This window comes from Fundulus heteroclitus, chromosome 6, assembly GCF_011125445.2.
Source record: "Fundulus heteroclitus isolate FHET01 chromosome 6, MU-UCD_Fhet_4.1, whole genome shotgun sequence".
In the NCBI taxonomy this organism is placed as follows: domain Eukaryota; kingdom Metazoa; phylum Chordata; class Actinopteri; order Cyprinodontiformes; family Fundulidae; genus Fundulus; species Fundulus heteroclitus.
In genome coordinates this window covers 25,628,290-25,647,326 of record NC_046366.1, presented here as the reverse complement: position 1 = coordinate 25,647,326, position 19,037 = coordinate 25,628,290, and the positions used below count along the sequence as shown (strand labels likewise).

Here is a 19,037-nt window from a genome sequence, read left to right as displayed (position 1 = left end):
AAATTACCACTTTAACATGCAACCTTACATAAATTAAAGTCATCCAGGGTTTAAAAATGCTGTTAACTTCAAATGCGTTGGAGCAGTGAGGCTAATTTCTTTATTTGTTGTAAACTGCAAAAAGTTGGGTTTGACAAAAACAGGAGATCAACATTTATCTCTTGACTTGTTATGGTTTTTGCTTTTTTTGGTCATCCTTAAATCTCAGATTATCAGATTAATTTTAATAATAAATAAAAAATACCCCCATTAACACAAAAGTAAATTTTTTAAAGAAATATTTCAATTGTAAGATGACCTTAAACGGGCCACTTATTTGTAGAAACTGGCTGAACAAAACATTTCTGCAAAGAAGAAATTTGATATTATGTTGAATATTCATGATATGAAATCAAACCCAAATGTTTGCCGTCGATGAACAATTTAAGAAACTGGCCTTACTATTTTGGAGAAGAGTGCATTTTTTTTCTTTTCTTAGATTTGCTGAAAGACAGACAGTAATGTAAATCCTGCAACATGGCTGGGTGAACACATTAATCTATGAATAAAAAGAAAACCCAACGCCCCTGTCTTGTTTTGATATTTCTACATTTTCATGTTCTTTCAGAAGGAGGAATCTGCAGAGGGTCACTGACAACCTTCAACAAATGTCTTTCACGCTTTGCTGATTTGAGTGCAGCTCCAGTTGCAGAAAATTTGGATGTTATTCTAGTGGACATAAAGGACGCCAAGTTTGTTCATGGAGCATGCCTCTGTGTACATTCTCAGCATGATTTCACACATGAAACCACGCTCTGTCCTCTCAGAAACCTCGCGCTATTGGCAGAAGATGTGCACTAAAAATCAAAGCGTGTGGACATTTTTTTACAGGGGGGGGGGAAACAGGATGGAGTTACAGTAAGTGTGCCTAAGAGGTGATTCACATTCCTAGAAAAAAAAATACGAGTTGGGGCCATCCCCTACATCTCAGGCTGGAAGCACGAACGAGCATGTCTTCCACACAGGTAGCTCTTCAGAAAGAGAGACTAAGCTACATGACAGCACAGACCACAGAGTGGCGCTTGTACAGAAGGCTCTCTGAGCCAGCTTTCCATCGCAGCCTGTGCAGGGAGTCACTCGTGCATGTCCTGCTGTAACCCGCAGCCTCTATCGATATCCTCTTCTGGATTCGATGCAGCATGATCCGATAAGCCCCGGTGAGGGGGTTTCTCAAGTCGAGACTCTTGTTGTGCAGATGGACCGCGCTGATGCCAAGATCCTCCAGGGCCACTTTGACGCACAGCTCCTCCGAGGTGAGTTGGTGGTTAGGCTCGACCAGGTGTGACGGAGTAGCTCTGGAAGGCGGGTAGGCTTGAGGGTACTCAATGCCCGTCATCCAGCCGCTCTTCATAATCTGCGGCAAGGTGAGGCGGTCGACGGGAACCGGCCTCAGGAGGCCCTTTATGATCTCCTGGCAGGACTGGGAGACGTATGAGGGAATGGCATAGGAGCCCTGCAGGATGCACATCTTCAGCCTGTTGGTGGTGGCCGCTTTAAAAGGCATTGTGGCGGTCACCATAAAGTAGAGCAAAATACCCAGCGCCCAGTTGTCGGCATAGTGTCCATTGTAGCCTTTCTCTTTGAAAAGCTCAGGAGCGGCGTAGGGTGGAGATCCACAGAAAGTGTGAAGCGTGTCACCGGAGTAGCAACACGTGCTAAAGCCGAAATCCCCCACTTTAATGCAGTAGGTGTGGGTGTAGAACACGTTCTCAGCCTTTAGGTCTCTGTGAACAATGTTATTATCATGCTGGAAAAGGAGAAGACAAAGACATGTCATTGAAGCAATCAGAACTGGCAATGTATTTCAGAAATATTTTACCTCTTTCCCAGCCCTACAGGAGACCAGTGCGCAAAGTCTAGGGGCCAAGTTGCTGAGGTGAAGTGAAAAAGCCCTTCTCTCTCTCACTCTCTCTCTCCCTCTGGGTCTGCATAGCTATAAAGTCTGCAATGCCCCCTTAAGAATCACATTAGTCCATTATGATATTCCGTGGGAGCATCGGACCTCAACGCGACAAAATCCAAAGTGGAGATCACCAGTTGCCCTGAGGCACAGAAGTTCATGAAAATTTCTCGCAAAAGTTCAGAACATTTTAGGGCCACCTTTAGCTGTGATTGCACCGCCTCCAGTCTCACGTTATCTGCAGCCTTGGACAGGTTCTCTTGCAGGATCGACCTGAATTAAGCACCATTTATCAACTCGGGCCAGCTGTCATTTGCCTGCTGAAGAAAAGTATCCCTACAGCATGCTGGTGCCTCCTCTATGTTTCACAGTGGGATGTTGTATTTAGATTGCCCTCCGTACATAGAATTATGTGTGCAGGCTGAAAAGCAAAACTTTGATCACATCTGAAAAAATTACTAAAATAAGTCAAATTCAATAGAAAATAGTTTATTTGTCCTTGATTTGAGCTAGTACTAAATAAGATGATCTGCCGATGGAATAAGAATTTTTGCACATAAAATAGGAACAACTCATCTCCGTGATCGTATTTCAATTGCACTATATCTAATTATCTTATTTTAGGGATCAAAATACTAATTTCACTTGCAGATAATCTTATTTATCTGCACAAATCAAGGAGAAATACACTAATTTTAAGAAAATTGTACTCATTTTTAGTTACGTTTTTGCAGTGTGTGGCTTTTACCAAACCTTAAATGGGACTTCTTTCTAAGAACTGCTGTAACAATACTTAGATTCCTTTACTGGACTTTATTAAGGGTATCAGCATAAGATATCAGCATGAAGAGGGCTGAATATAAATGGGCTGCATGGTGGTGCAGTTGTCAGCACTGTTGCCTGGCTTGCAGCAAGAAGGTGCTGGGTTCAAATCCCTACATGGGCACTTCCTGCATGGAGTTTGTGTGTCCAAAAAGAAGACGGTTAGAAGAACCCTCTGGATTGCTCTTGATTATGTGCCTGGTTGTCTGTCCTGCATGTTCCTCTGATGGACAGGTGACGTTCTCAAGGTGTACCCCACCTTTTGCCCAATGCTGCAGATATGCACTGATGGTCCTATAAGGATACCCAAGTATAGATCTCATTTTGTGATTGTGTATCACATACAATCTCTATAAGATAAATGGAAAGTTGTCGTCTTAATGCGAATAAATGTGAAGAAAAAAAATTATTTCTGCCTGAAGATCCCGATGGGGCATCCTGGAGCAGTAAGTGTTTGAACTGGTTTGACACCGCTCTAATATCTCTTTGCTTTCGTTTTCCCGGTAAAGCCAACGCCCACTCCGTTCCCCAGAGAACCGTCTGCGTGTCGCTCACCATGTGCTTGACTGCTGAGAGAACCTGGGAAAACACAAGCTTGCTCTCAAGGTCCGACAGGCGCCCCCTGGTGGTGATCCTGGTGAACAGCTCCCCCCCACTGGCGTACTCCATCATCAGGTAAAGGCGTTTGGACGTTTCCACCACCTCGTACAGGCGCACTATATTTGGATGGGAGAGCCTCTCCATGCAGGTGATCTCGGAGGCGAAGAGGCCTTGGGCGTGTTTGCTGAGACGCTCCTTATCCAGGACTTTCACTGCCACTCTCTCTGTCACATGAAGACACAGAGAAAAGGCCGTCAAGCAACAGAAAGGAAAAACACACACTTTGCTCTTAAACTGTTGGATTTTTCTATTTAATATGTGGCTTTTAAATGAAATGCATCATTTGTCCTGACTTGTTTCCCTCTGTGCTTTAATTGTAGCCCCACGCGACTTAGGTGGCACGTTACACATAAGCAGATGAGGATGAAAACATTATGGATTAGACAGGGGCCGGCTGATGAGATTAGTCCTGTCTTCTGACATGTGGAATGACCCAGACTGATGGAAGTATGTCTCCTTGAGCTCAGCTGGATGTCTGTGCATTCGTCTCAGAGCTGAGTGTTCGCATGAAACCCATGAAACTCGGGACTCCAGACACTGAGCAGAAAAGCCAAAATGTCTCTAAAAAAAAAAAAAAACAAGCAGCAGGAAGAGGAAATGGAGGATCAAAAGCCATCTAAACTGCACAGACTGGACTCTGCACTTTGATGTAAAGCATCTTTAAGTTAGAGAAATTATAAAATGGAAATTTCACATTACAGGTTTAAAGTATTTTATGAAATAGTCGTTATGCTTATGTCACATCACCAACATCACATTTGAAAGGTTTCATTAGATATAGATATTAAGGCATGTGTCCTGCGTAAATAGTTCAAAATACGTACTGATTTTTGGCAAGATTACACAACCCACTTTAATTGGCAATCACTAATCCCAATTTCTTCCAACTTGTTTATATGAATTTATTGAAATTAGAAGTTTATTTAATCCGTTTGTGTCTTCTGGTTTCCCTGGGCTATAAATATTTTGTGAGGCAGTAGGGGGACCCGTCTCTCCTGGCCACTCTTTCAAAACGGGAACGAGAAAGGAAACAAGGCATTTAAGTCTTCACTAAAGCAATTATAAACATAAAGCTATTAAAATCGACGTGTCCAAAAACTCACCTTTGGTGAGGTCATGCATTCCCAGCCTGACCTGGGAAAAGTTTCCAGAGCCGATTTCTCCCTTCAGTTCGTAAAATCCCACCCGTCGCCCAAATGTCAGATCATCCATCACCCTCTCTGAATGGGTCAGATTGTACAAGGCCTTTCCGAAGGCTGTCCTCTGCAGCAACTCCTCATCCTCAGTCACCTTTTTGTTTCTCTCCACTTTGCTGTTCTCTTTCAGTGTCAAAGCCACATTTTCGTCATAGTGTGGTTTTGACCTCAAATAAGAGCCTGGCATTGAGAAAAAAGGGTGATGTCAACTATATCCTGATTGCAGTTATTTAGCATGAATACTTTCTGCAATTTCCATCACAATAAAAAAAATGTAAAAAAATTTTTTGTACTTACATGTTTTCCCTTTTATGTTCTTCTTGGTCTTCTCTGTGTTGATTGTATTGTTTCTGTTCTTCAAATACATGATTGCGATCCAGATGGGTGCACGCGGCTATCCTCAATTTAAGTAAATACAGTGCGGCAGAAGTACAAAAAAATGAGTCTCACTAACCAAAAACTTGAAATGAAATGTTGACTGGAAAAATGCGGTGCACGCATCGAAAACAAAATCTTTAGGAAAATGTTCCTTGAAAAGTCAGCCACCCTTCCAGAGAACACGTTTTGTGCACCGGCACCTTTTCGTAAGCTCTGTATGCAGCAATGTTGTCTCATGGTTTATAATCCAGAACTACTACATAATGCTTTATAATCCCCTCCGAAGTTGGCCTCCTCCCATGCAGATAGCCTTGGGAGGCCTCTTCAGACCTTGGAGATAAACAAACCACCTAATCTACAATTAGTCTTTGAAATGCACGTGGACCTATATATATATATATACACATTGTATTAATGCTATACACACCATTTATCGCTTGCTATTGCAGTCCTTATGCTCTTTCAACCAGTCAAATATTTAAAAAAGGCAAATATTAACACTTAGTCATGATAGTAAGGACATCCATTATCTATATTTGAACCTTTTCTAAAATTTATTTTTATTTCTTTGATGCTTTTAACACAGTAGTATACATAATTTTATCACAAAAGTCATGCTAACTCAGGTTTTCTGGACTTTCAAAAAAAAAAAGAAGTAGCTCTCACACCCTGTGTATAACACATGGGTGCGACTGCTGCAGTATTTGCACAACTCACATGAACACTGTGATTTTCACTCCCTGATCCAAAAACACCAGCACTATTAAAACCAGGAGCACATCAAGCACAACATTCATAATTTAAAGGTATGATAGAACTTTATGCTTTACGGAATCCACTTATTTTCTCACGTAAAAACCAACATATCACAGCATGCTTTTGATTCTTCAATACACTATGCTACGTTGAAAGTTGGGACACAGTGTGATGTCTGCTTAACTACTCCCCCTTAATTTAGGCTGGAAACACAGCTTAAAATTTAAACATATTACAAGACATTTAGTTTTTATCAAATATTTTCCTTCCTTAATCGTTTTGGTATCTTTCTGTTTCTAGAAAATCACAGTTTAAGCAGATTAACACTAAACGATGCCTAATGCCAGAATAACACCCACATTCAAACAGATTACAAGACATTCAGCTGTTTTCCACTTTTTAATAACCTTACACCACTTTTTTAAAATCACAGTTTAAGTTATAATGCAATGATAATGTGATTAACATTAGCATATTAGCATGGTTTACAACATTAAAATATTAGCTACTACAGTACTAGCATAACATCTACCATTAGCATATTAGCTAAGGTTTACCACATTAAGGAAACATACAAATGTTAGCATGGTAGCTAAGTACGCTAATTTTTGTTTATCAACTGCTTCTGCTAATTAGCTTAACTACAGTTGACTATAGTTAGCCTTTAAGGAAATTCCTCATCAAGCAATTTAGTTGCGTTTTAATATTTTAAAAATTGTTTTAAACGTATTCCAGGGTCACCAAAAACCTCAACAGATTTTTTCCAAAATGTTGTGCTCTTCAGTAAAACAACTTCCTGCATTCATTTCATGTTTTGTTTTTTTTTTTGGAGAAAAAAAATCATTGTAGTCAATGAATTGGTTTGGAAAGATTTGAAGCTCACACAAAAGTGTATAAAGAAATTTTATTTTAACATACTTAAATATTCCATGTTATTAAATTTAACATGTTGCAAATGACACAAAGAGGTCCTAACAACCTTCTACAGAAGCACCATAGAGAGCATTCTGACCAGCTGTCTCTCCGTGTGGTGTGGAGACTGCAATGCCTCCGATAGAAAGAACGTGAGTAGAGTGGTGAGGACATCAGAAGGGATCATCGGGGCTCCTCTTCCCTCCATCAAGGACATCTCATCGCAGCGCTGTGTGTCCCGAGCCCGTAACATCATCAGGGACCTCTCACACCTCCACCATGGACTGTTCTCCCTGCTGCCCTCTGGGAAGAGGTTCCGCAGCATCCGCTGCAGGACCACCAGGTTCTGCAAAAGCTTTTTCCCTGTTGCCATCAGACTGTTGAACTGCTGAAGCCACAAAAATGGACTCTGTACCACATTCTTATACTTGCACATTGTACATTTGCATAATTGCACATTACACATTTGCACATATGCCATCAGACTGTTGAACAGCCACAAAATGGCCTCTGTACAATATTCGTATATATGCACATTCCATCATTGCATCCTTATCTAGCACTACAAATGCTGCCGAACTCTCAGTTACCACTGTCGTTTTCTCCTGCACTGTTTACATTGTTTACATTTCAATTATTTACTAGGAAATCACTGCTGCACTGAAATTCACTGCTATTCACTGTAACTTTTCAAGCTGTATGCGAAACGAAATTTCGTTCTGTACGCACTCTGTGCATACAAAATGACAAATAAGGTTGTCTAAGTCTAAGTCTTAGAATTCATAAACGGTACTGTGTGCTCACTTTAGCTCAGAAAAAACCTCCAAAGGAGGTGAGCCTAGGCCTCTTGGAGACCGGGTCACGTAGCGGTTCGGCGACCCAGACACTGACCGTGACACCAGACAGTCAGCACAAACACACAGATGTCTGCTCCCCATCAGTCCTGCCAACCTCTGCAGCACTGAGACTGGACACATGGGATTATCTCTGGAAGTCGCCACATAACTGCTTGCTCATGTCGCAGGTGACTCATTTTTAATCCGTGCTTAGTAAAGCTCTTTGCACATGCAGTGCTGAAGGAAAGGCTCTTATAAGAAGAGGATTGTCTAAACGCAAGGAAGACATAGAAGTGGATTTGAAAGGAAAATGATGCCAACAGCTTTGTTGCCACCACTGCAAAATACGTACAAAATATCTTCGAATTTTCTTATGCATAATAATCTCATACTTAAAAACCCAACATTAGATTTGAGTAAAGTTAATTGGTGGATTTAGGGTTAACAAAAATGTTAATTAGGGTTTTGTTATTTTGTTTATAGTTTTTGAATAAGGACAAGGGATGTTTGACCACTAGTTTCTGAATAATAACCACTGATTGTCACGAGTCCCCTCTTATGCTCTCCTTTCTTCAACTCAAATGTTTTCTAAAGGATTTTGGTCTGGGAAGAGGGATGGACATGGAAGATTCGTTTTTGCTTGTGGATTTGGCTATATATTTTATCCTAATGAAAAACCAATTGGTGACCCACTTTTTAGTTTACTGGTTTACTGGCTGCTGAAAGAGCGCAGAGCCACAGGGACAGTCGTCTGCATTGCTGATGGCTTTGCAGCAATCCCTCGTACTGAGCATGCATGAAGCGACAGTGGAGAGGAAAACTCCCCGTTAACAGGAAGGAAAACCTCCAGCAGAACCAGGCTCAGTGTGAACGGTCATCTGCCTAGACCGTTACAGAAGACAGAGCAGAGACACAAAAGAGCACAGAAGAAAACATTAATCCAGGAATCTTTTCTATGTTAATTTTAGATAACTCAGAAAGCTCTACTGAGTCTAAACAGTTCAAACACCAGTCAGGTTATAAAGATTCCACCAACGATGCCTCACTCACTGAGGACGGGGTAATCCTGTTTGGGAGGATGCCGACAATTTTATTTTTAATGGAAAACATCTGCTTTTCCAGATTAGGTAGGATTCCTCCAGATGTGTAGAGCGCCGATTTCTCTCCAAATTCTTTTTCAAGGGAGCTTTATTGTCTAATGCAAAACGCAACAAGGAATTGACTCCGCAAAGGCGTTAATTTGTGAATGGGAAGCAACAACATTGCTTCCATCTGCTGGGCATTTCTGTAATGCTGAACAAATTAAAAGGGGGACAGACTGTTTAAAGTTTCATACAGCATTATCTGATAAAGATCTACTATATTGAAAGCTTTTTTTGGGGGTGGAGACAGACAGAGAAATAAAATATTTCGGCCAATATTAACAATATTTTCAAGATTTAAAACATTATATGATTGCGTGGTTGCATGGCTACACACTGTGTTTTTTTATCAAACAAACTTTCAAAAATTATTTCTATATAATAATACCAAATACTATTATTATTATTATAACTAGTAATATTGTTAGGATCTGAGATGAATCGTTGAATGACAGTAACACTGACTTTGATATATTAACATTATTATAATTGTAAGTATTTTGCACTGTCAACTACAAAAGCTCCTTATTCTAATGACAACACCTATCAGCTAAAACGTGCTATAAAATGTTCAAACGGATCCTTTTTCCCCTTTAATTGGATCTGTTATCTTAGATTACCTGATCAGATATTTATTATATGTAGGGATTTTAAAAAGACCACTATATTCACGTAGCTTTAATGTTGTTACCACGTAAAAAACAAAAAAAAACATGCACTCCACAAGTAGGGGGTAAACTGCCGCCATCTAGTGGAGAGACATAAAATAGCAATGAATAACCACAGCCAAAATAAATAAAGCAATGGATTATTTCATGTTTGAAAAGTAGGATAAGGATAGGTATTTTTAGTGGTTTTTCTAATAGACGTTTTTTGTAATTTTGCCATTTTGGCTAATTTAAAAAAACTCTGATTTTAATTCTGAATAAAAAAAATCTTTTTGCTGATTTGAAATTATTCAGCACAGTCAAAACGGCTTGAAGAACAAACAACTAACAACTATACGATACGAAATGTCCCTTGGATCTCTTCAGGGTTAAGCCTCAACCCTTATCAGATCATAATAGAAACAGCATTACAGAACGACGTTTGCTCCTTCCCTAAAGGATCCTGGTGAAGTTTTAATGCTTTCTCAACATGCCGGTGCAGCTTTTGAAGAATGTATAATATGCACAGTTTTTCTCAGGATCTCAAACCATCCACAGTATGTGGATAAAGGAAAATAGAGCAAGGATTTCTGAAAGGTTTAAGAGGGTCTGGCCATTTGGTGCCATGTTGCATAAACACAAAGGTGCTGGGGTTTTCTGAAGGTGAGGATCTCTCACACACACACCCTGCCCCCCTGCTGATCCTGTTTATGTGTTTAGACGTGGTTTTGTTTTAAGTCAGAGGTGCTAAACACCTTCCCCCTGAGATAAAAGATGATGGATACCTTTGAGGGTGACTCTTTGAAAGGCTCATGGCCTTTGTAAGCCCCTTCATTAGCGGGAGCTCAGGTCTGGTCAGCATATCTGATCCTCTGTGGGTCCCTTTGCAGCAAAAAAAAGCCCAAAACAAAACAAAAACAGAGACGCTGAGATTCCCCTTTGAAGTGGCCCCTGTATTGTAAGGCATTCAGCATGGAAATTTGATTAGCTCTCCCTTTTCTTTTGGCCTCTGAAGACTCACTTTTGGGTGAGACTTGAGGCAGAAGCTTGATCCCGTATAAATATCTGGGGCAGGAGTCAGCAGAACAGCACTGAGGAGCACTTTCAGCTGAGTCATGGATGTTCTCCAACTTTTCCTCTTGTTCCTGTGTGTGTTTCACTTGACATGTGAGTACCTCCCAGTCCTCTGATCTAGCTTGATTTATCTCACAGACTGCAAGTAACTGGCATTGTGCATATGCAACTGGTGAAAGTGGTAAATATTCGTAAAATAATCCGACCGCAAGGGGGGAATTCATGCATTTTTTTTGTGTAACTGCGTTTTCTTTAAAAACACAAAACAAACGCTGTTTATCAGATAGTGTGATGTTTAGTTTACTGCTATTTTAGATTAGTTTTTTTTTTTAGGTTTTAGTTGCATCAACTATCTCATGCGGCTCCTGACTGCTCTCAGATAGGAAATGACAGCACAGGTACATGCTTGTCTTGTGTTTTTTTTAGTGAGTGGGCCGCTAAGCAAACACATCGATCACAGAAACCTGTTTACACAGCGACTGTGCTGCAAGAGGCAGAGTCACTTTGTGTACATTGGGCAAGGTAAAGAAACCCCATCTGAGAAATAGAGGATACTTTTTACTTTTATCTTGCTATGTTGTTTGCTGTTTATTTAATCTATTTACAACTCCCTCTGGGTCCTTAGATATTTCAGGGAGTCCTGTCAGCGTGGATGTGGGAATGTGCAGGTCACATTGCGGGATGGCTACAAGATCATCGCATGAAGCAAGACAGCGGGAATACTCAAAGCATTCCTCCATGCTGGAATTCCTAAGGAGCAAGAAGGTGTGCTGCAGTTCCGCCCGCTGCCGCAGGAGGGCAGTGTGGATTCGTTGTTATTTCTAGGGGGCTTCTCTCATGCCGTCATAAAAAGAACATCACTTATGAGATAAATAAAATTTTTTGAAGAGGATTAGGACAAAAAAAAAACAACAACACTTTTGTAGGGGTAATCTGGTAATGAAACAGCATGGCAATCAGACAGAATAAAATAAAATTAAATAACTAATTTGAAGTAGCTTATATACTGTTGAATGACCGTCTAGTTCCCTCGTGTTGCATAAAAGTAGCTACAACATGCCTAAAACGAGTGTGCACCTTGTAGCTGGAGAGCACAGAAACATGTTCGGACATGTTTAACCGAAACGAAACCCGCTGATTTCCCCCCTAAAGATGAGGACGCGCGGCCCGTCTGCGCCAGAGATCCCGGAGCAGCCGAGCCGGCTGCCCTCCTGCCGGGCCGGCCAGGCGTGCGAGCCGACGGGGATGCGAGTGGAGCGCCTGCTGCTGTTCGAGGGGCCCCGGGAGGTGGAGGTCATCGAGGAGTGCCACTGTGAGATAAAGCTGAGCCAGTGCGTCCGGGTGCCCGCTCTCCGTACCTACTACTTCGAAACGCCGTACGAGACGGTGATAGACGTGGGAGGCTGTTCCCGCTCCAAAGGAGGCTCAGGTGTGTTCAAAAGTATTCACACCCTTTGGGCTCTTTGTTGTCTAGTTAAAGCCATTAGCAGCAGTCTAAATTGCTGGGATTTTATGTGGTAGACCAAATTATGCTGCGTAATAACCAGGCTGAAGGCTTTTCTGTTGTTGTTGAGAATCCTCTATTAAGTTCTGAACTCAGTCTGCAAGTTTGTTTCCTGTGGGATGGTGAACCCTTTTCTTACTGTTTTTTTCCTGTAATTAGCTCTATTTATCTCCCCCATCAACTCTGACACTTTCCTTTCCCTGTTAAAAAAACAAACAAACAAAAAAAAAACACGGGTTGCCACAGCATGATGCTGCCGCCACCACACGTCAACATGGGGATGGTGCTGTCAGGGTGATGGTGCTGATAGTTCTAGATGTCGGACGGCCACGCAGTTCGGTTTGGGTTTCACCTGACCGGACCTCTTCGTCCACATGTCTACGGTGTCCACCATATAGTGGCAAACCTTCTGCATTGTGTCTCTCATTGGCACTCTTCCATGAAGGCCAGAGGTGTGGAGTCCACGGCTACAACTCCCACCTGAGCTGTGGACCTCTGCAGCTCCTCCATAATGTGTGGCTGCTTCTCTGACTAACGCTCTGTATGCCCGTTTAGGTGGACGGCCATGTTCAGGTAGACTTGCTGTAGCACTCTGTTCAAAACGCTATAATGTCAGATGATCACCCAGATATGAACACCCAGATATGCTTAAAGCTGGATCCTGTTCCTTTGTCTCCATGGTGCTGTCTGTTTATTAATGTTCTCCAAGAAACCTTTGAGGCCTATATATGTATATATATATATATATATACAAGCTATTCATATTTTTATTTTCAAAAACCTAAACCAGGGGCCTGCAACCTTTACAGTCTAAAGAGTCATTTTGCCTACAGTCCACTTGAATTAAACTCGTTCAGAGCCGCAAATGTTGCGTAGCCTTTTGAAAAAAAGACAAGTTATAATTTTTGATAAAGATCTACTGTAGGAAATATGTTGTCATCGTTAAAGAAACGCCCTTTTATATCTATTTTGAGGTTTGAGAAAAAGAGGATGGATGGGATGTTGATATTTATGGATAATGATGTGAAAAAAATCTGTTTCCAACATAATGAAAAACTATTGATTTAAAATTAAATATTATTGGCACTTTTAGCATCATTCTGTTGTGAAAATTAAAAGTAATTATTCCAAACCTGCATTTATTATCATTATTACATTTAAGTACCTTAATAAAAATATAATTTGTAGCCAAAGTTATTAAGAACCACTGTGGAAGGTCCAAAGAGCCACTTGCGGCTCTAGAGCCACAGGCTGCAGACCCCTGACCTAAACCATGTATGGTCTTCAACTTCACAATGCTGCGCTACATTCTATGATATCGATCCCTCGTAAGATCCTTTGACGTCTGTGGTTGAAATGTGACCAAATGTGAGGATGGGAAATGGGTGTGAATACTTTTGCAAGGCACCTTAACTGCCTAATAATACAAGGATGGAGATAAAACAGGCGCTTTTCATTCGGATAGTGAATTATCTTGCATTTATGGTTTCTGTGGCCCAAAAATAAAATGAGCTGGCCATTTTAGATGAGCAATAAAAACTGAATAAGTCTAATATTATAAAGCCACCCTGTTGTCCTCAAAACAGCAATGCTGTTAGTATTAGACATTTTACTCTTACAAAACGTACTAATAAATAAGAAAATGTCGATCAAGTAGTGCTCTCATGCGCATAAACATCATTGGGAAAAAAATATTTCTGCATCTGTACAAACTCCACTAAACTATCCCTAGTTTAGTGGAAGGTGTACAGAGTTAGATACACTCTAAGGCAGACTTACAAACAGAGTTTATGTCCGTTGTAAAGCAGAGTTCCTCATAAATGGTACCATTTCTAGAGATGTCTTCATCTGCATCTCAAGATGATCCAAAATAAAGGATGATCTGAAATATTTTTGATGATTAATTCAATTAAATTTTATTTATATAGCGCCAATTCATGAAACATGTCATCTCAAGGTACTTTACAAAGTCAAATTCAATCATATTATACAGATTGGTCAAAACTTTCCTATATAAGGGAACCAGCTGATTGCATCAAAGTCCCGACAAGCAGCATTCACTCCTGGAGAAGCGTAGAGCCACAGGGAGAGTCGTCTGCATTGTCCATGGCTTTGCAGCAATCCCTCATACTGAGCAAGCATAAGGCGACAGTGGAGAGGAAAACTCCCCTTTAACAAGAAGGAAAAACCCCCAGTAGAACAAGGCTCAGTGTGAACAGCCATCTGCCTCGACCGACTCGACGTTAGAGAAGACGTAGCAAGCATGAAGCGACAGTGGAAAGAAAAACTCAGGTGCTGCCATCTTAAATATCACATCAAATTCCTGGTCTGTATGCGGTAAGCTGTAAAAAAAACCCCACCAAAAACTAATAAAATATCTGACGTGCTCGGGGCAGAGAGGTATCCTAAAGCAGCGGTTTTAATCATTGATTTCAGAATCCAATCTATGTATATAAACCTTTTTAGCTTTTGAGCGTCAAACCCTCAGACCAAAGACGTCACCAAACTGAGGAGTCGCTTTGGGCCCCCTCCCACACCAGCAGATGGCCCCCAAGAGCGCTAGAACGGCAACAGAAGTCAGTTTTTCACACAAATGAGTAACTCACCTGTTGGACTGCTTCATACCACATCTTAAGAACTATAGACGCCCCAGCAGAATTTCTTCAAAATCAGACATTTTAAAACAAAATAACTGTTAATACAGGTGCTGCCATCTTAAAGATCACTGCTTGACTCTCACTAATGTAATATTTTGTCGTTTTTCAGGCCGAGACTATTACTATCTCTGTTTCTCTTTTAGGTCTCAGCCCTCGATTTTCATTTTGTCCTCTTTTTTTTTTACAGCGAGAAGAGAAAAGAAATGTGCTGCATGTTCTTAGAAAGAGATAGATTTGAATCCAGCAGGAAATGAATGAGATACAAGATGTGATTCAAAGTGCATGTGTTTATTCTTTATCAAAATGTTTTACTAAGGTAAAAACAGTGCATCAGTGTACAGACTAGGGGTCAATGTGTTTATAGACCAAAAGTGCTGGTAGTTCTTAGTTTTGTTTTTTTAAATGAATTAAAAACAGATCAGATTATTCAGTATTGATCAGAGCTAATCAAGGGGACATGGATCACTTCCATACCTCTGGCAAATCTCGATTTAAAGCTTTAAAAATGCAATATTCATAAGGTTGGAGCTACAATATACAAATGTTTTAACATTGTAGATTAGATACTAGTTGAGCTGCAGTTGTCTAAGTTAAATTCTGTTCAGGCGTCCCAAACGATCTGTGAGCCGCTCTCTCAAAACAGATTCAGATTCTCAAAACACTTCTGATCTGAGCTGTGATTGGTTAAGAATACACAAACGTTGCCATTGTGCCAATTAAATATGGGCACAGATATGGCACAGCTAGATCAAGCTCTGTAAAAAATGTATCCAACTGTCTGGTTAGTGCTTTTAGCATTAGTTAAATCACAGTAAATTCTTCTAGCATTTCTTTTTTGCATTTAACGTCGACCCTATTAGGAAACCCAGGTTTCCGTTTTATTTGGCCCGCTTTTCTTTCCGTTTTTCCATTTTTCCTTCATGGTTTGTTTCCAGAGGGCTTCTCCTGCGTCCCCACCAAGTTTGACTCAGCGTTGCTGGAAACTCCGAACAAAGGGGATGTGATCCGGACCGTGGCGGCCTGCGAGCTGAGGGAGAGCTGCTACCGGGTCCCCTTCGTCGAGTATTACTATGAAACGGTCCAACGCGCAGATGGGGTGAAAGAAGAGAGGCTCAAAGTAAGTGACACAGGAGAAACTTCCTGTGTACCGTTAATTTCTTTGACTGGCAGGCTGCATTCAAAGCCTGCTTCACGCTCTTTTGTGATCGGTCGCAGGGGGAAACGGGGCCCTAGCTGGGTGCCAGACAATAATGAAGTGGCTTTATGCATCAGACACGCATGCGGAAGTCGGCACTTAATCGGGCCATTTCTGAGGCTGGCTGGCACCGCACATCCGGGTGTGAAAAGCATCAGACTGGGCTGCTCAAATTCACCCGGAAATAATTCTTAGCATCATTCTTGATGCGATTGTTACATTGTTTTGACATTGTTTACATTTCAATTATTTACATAAATCGCTGCTGCATCTTTATCCTGAAAATTAGTGCAATTTACTGTGAGTTTTCAAGCTGTATGCAAACAATATTTCGTTCTGTACGCACTTTGTGCATACAAAATGACAAATAAAGCTGTCTAAGTCTAAAGTCTAAAGAAAAGAGATACAGAAGGAGGCGAAGGAGCTTTAGTAAGGTTTAAAAACACAACAGCTGTGTTATAGGTCAATATTTGCATCTTGCTTTTCTCTATATGATGATTTTTTTTTATTATTTCAAGGAGTTGTTTCACTGGGGTCTGATTTTTAATCTGCGTCGTAAAAAAAAAAAAAAAAAAAGTTGCTGCAAAGTTGTTGAAGCTCTCAGAGGGTTTGCTAGAGTTGATCAATTAAAGCTTCCTTCAGGCCGTCTCACCAAACACTGAGCTGCTGTCGTTCATGGGAAGACAGGGAGTGAAAACAGAAGCGCATGTTGCTTTATGTAAATATAAAAAACAAAAATTTCTTCTAAGTCAACTAAAACCACGGTAACGGGATAAAGATATGATTCTCCGTTAAAAAAAAATCGTTTTAGGGTCATTTGTTCTGTTTTCTGGCGCCAAATGTGAGAGCGGGGCCAACGAGCGGCCCTGCAGGTGCCAAATCAAAGCAAAGGGCAGCTGCTCCTCAGCTTAAGGATGGGTCAATATTTGCAGCCAGCTGTGGGCTGACTACCCCCCCCCCCCCCCCCGGCTCTCCCTTTTTCTCACTCCGTCTCTCTCTGTGTTGCTAATTTTCTGCAGGAAATAGATGTGGGCAGATGTTTGGGAGGTTGCACAACAGGAAACCGGTGCCTTCTCAGGTCAGTATGAAAACACACACCCACACCTCCCGTCTGCCCCCCGCCCCTCCCCAGTCGTAACAACAGCCTGTAAGCCCCGACACCTTCTGCGCTCGGTGGGTCGGATCTCCAGCCTTGTTGTGAGATCACAGGCATTCGTTCTGTTAATCTGCGTTGTGCCGTGATTGAACGCTGTGTGCTGCCGCCAGTCTTGGCCAGAATTGTCTTGTAAAAGAGATTCTTAATCTCAGTGGGACTTTCCTGCTGAAATAAAGATTACATGGTTGTATTCTGTTTAGCATCAGTAGAAGAGCTACAGAGGAGGATATTTTCACACCGTACAGGATAACTTGTTCCTTGCATATATTTTTTAAAAACTTTAAAGCTACTTTTGCACACACATAAGGTAAAGCATTAATCCAACAGATTCAAAACAACTTGACGGCTTCTATACAGTCTTTGTGTTTTGAAGTACACGGGATGGGATACACATTTTTTACTAAATTGGGTTGAGTGTATTCTCTGATCCCCCCCCCACCCCCCCAAAAAAAAAAAAAAATCCAGTGCACAAATTGCTATGATAAGTCAACTTATAAGATAATTACGGAAGAGGATTAGGGCCACTCAAAAAATAAAATAAAAAATCTACTCAATTCTGACTTTTTTCCTCAGCATTCTGAGATTAAAGTCAGAATTTTTACTTTTTTCTCAGAATCCTGACTTTTTTATTTTTCTCAGAATTCTGACTTTATTCTGAAAATTCTGAGAAAAAAGTCAGAATTGAGTAATTTCTTTTTTTTTTTTTGAGTGGCCCTAATCCTCTTCCATAGATAATAGAGTCCTCCAGTGTCTAATTGTATCTCAGTTTAAATCCAGTTGTTCTGTGAAGCCCTCGGAGGGTTTGCTAGAGATCATTAGTAAACAAACTTCGTCATGAAGACGCAAGGAGAGCAGGAGACAGGAGATTTTTTTTAAGCAAGGTTCGGTTTTAAAACAGCGGCCTAATCTTTAAGCATCTCACAGAGCAGCGTTTAATCCACCATCTGAACCTGGAGAGGGCAGGGCACATCTGCATGTTCGGCCTTTCCAGGCATTTCAAATGACATAAAATGCAGCGAAAGAGTGGATCGGAAAGCTTCACAGTGTTTCCATGTTCTCTCTTTTTCCTGCTGCAGGAGTCCATCTGATCTGGAAAACTGCCACTTGTGGTCAGAGAGGCCGTCCGGTTCCTGCGTCCCTCAGGGATACCAGAGCCACAGCTTCATCAACCAGCATGGGCAGATTCGCACCATCCTCTCCATCACCTCCTGCTTCTGTCAAAACTGAACACAGCGCCCTCTGCTGGAAGGCAACCTCCCTGCCCTCCGGTGACTTTTGCAGCTTGACCAAACTGGTGTGAAAACATTTAAGGGTTGTTTATTTTTTTAATATGTAATATATGTATAAGTGATAATTTTGTAAATAAAAGTAATAAAACACAAAGTTAACTTGCATGTTATTATTCTCACCTGATATGTTAAAGATATTGTGTATATTTGTATTGTGTGTGTGTGTAAGTTTAAAATTGTGCATTATCTTTTTATTTGAAATACTTAATCCTAAGTAAATGAACAAAATCACTTTGACTGAATGAAAAGACTTATATTAGGCGCTCAGGCTTCTTCTGGCATTTTTTTTTTTAGGTCTGATCTGCCCGCTCAGGTTTTAACTGGTTAGAATTGTTCTTTTATTATAAGGATTATATCACATAAAAGAGAAAAATGTGCTGCAGGTTCTTTAACAGTGTTAGTAGTTTTGAATTTAACAGAAAACGAAAGTCCTACAGGAATAGGAATGTTTATAATCAAGCAAGGGAATCAAAGCACATGCTAGTGGTTTATTGTTAGGCTAATTATTGTAGTTCTTGGTTTTGATGCATTCAGTGAATAGGAACAAATCTAATATTTTAGTCTTTAAATTAATGAGCACAACTGATAGAGAGAAAACTGATCCTTGGTAGATTTAATAAAGAATTTCTGCAAATATTTACAGGTTTTCACAAAAGAAGAACTAAATATTGATGAAAAGTGTAGGCTTATCAGAAAAACAGCAATCAGTCCATTTTGTACCTCAAATTTAGAGCTTCTTGAAATGTTAAAGGAACGTTAGGAGTCATATTGAAGGAAAGAGTTGAAGAGAGGCTAATTATGTTAATGTTGCTTTGAGGTAACGCACATGCAGACCGTAACAACCTCCCCTTTCTGAGACAGACTTGTGAAGCAA

The 19,037-nt window shown here is 40.7% G+C and overlaps 2 protein-coding genes across 2 annotated transcripts; one reads left to right on the top strand and one right to left on the bottom strand.

Annotated features, from left to right (window-relative positions):
- Nucleotides 1-871: 871 nt before the first annotated feature.
- On the bottom strand, nt 872-5,298 carry LOC105931031 (serine/threonine-protein kinase NIM1). Its single transcript, XM_012869519.3, has 4 exons — nt 4,915-5,298; nt 4,525-4,797; nt 3,317-3,585; nt 872-1,786 (listed from the first exon to the last, which is right to left on the bottom strand). Exons 1-4 carry the CDS (start codon nt 4,982-4,984, stop codon nt 1,031-1,033), a joined length of 1,368 nt encoding a protein of 455 aa, XP_012724973.2. The 5' UTR covers nt 4,985-5,298; the 3' UTR covers nt 872-1,030.
- A 5,011-nt stretch (nt 5,299-10,309) lies between these two features.
- On the top strand, nt 10,310-18,233 carry im:7138239 (uncharacterized protein LOC497366 homolog). Its single transcript, XM_012869472.3, has 7 exons — nt 10,310-10,455; nt 10,789-10,884; nt 10,988-11,127; nt 11,515-11,791; nt 15,459-15,640; nt 16,738-16,796; nt 17,951-18,233. Exons 1-7 carry the CDS (start codon nt 10,404-10,406, stop codon nt 18,099-18,101), a joined length of 957 nt encoding a protein of 318 aa, XP_012724926.2. The 5' UTR covers nt 10,310-10,403; the 3' UTR covers nt 18,102-18,233.
- The last annotated feature ends 804 nt before the right edge of the window (nt 18,234-19,037 follow it).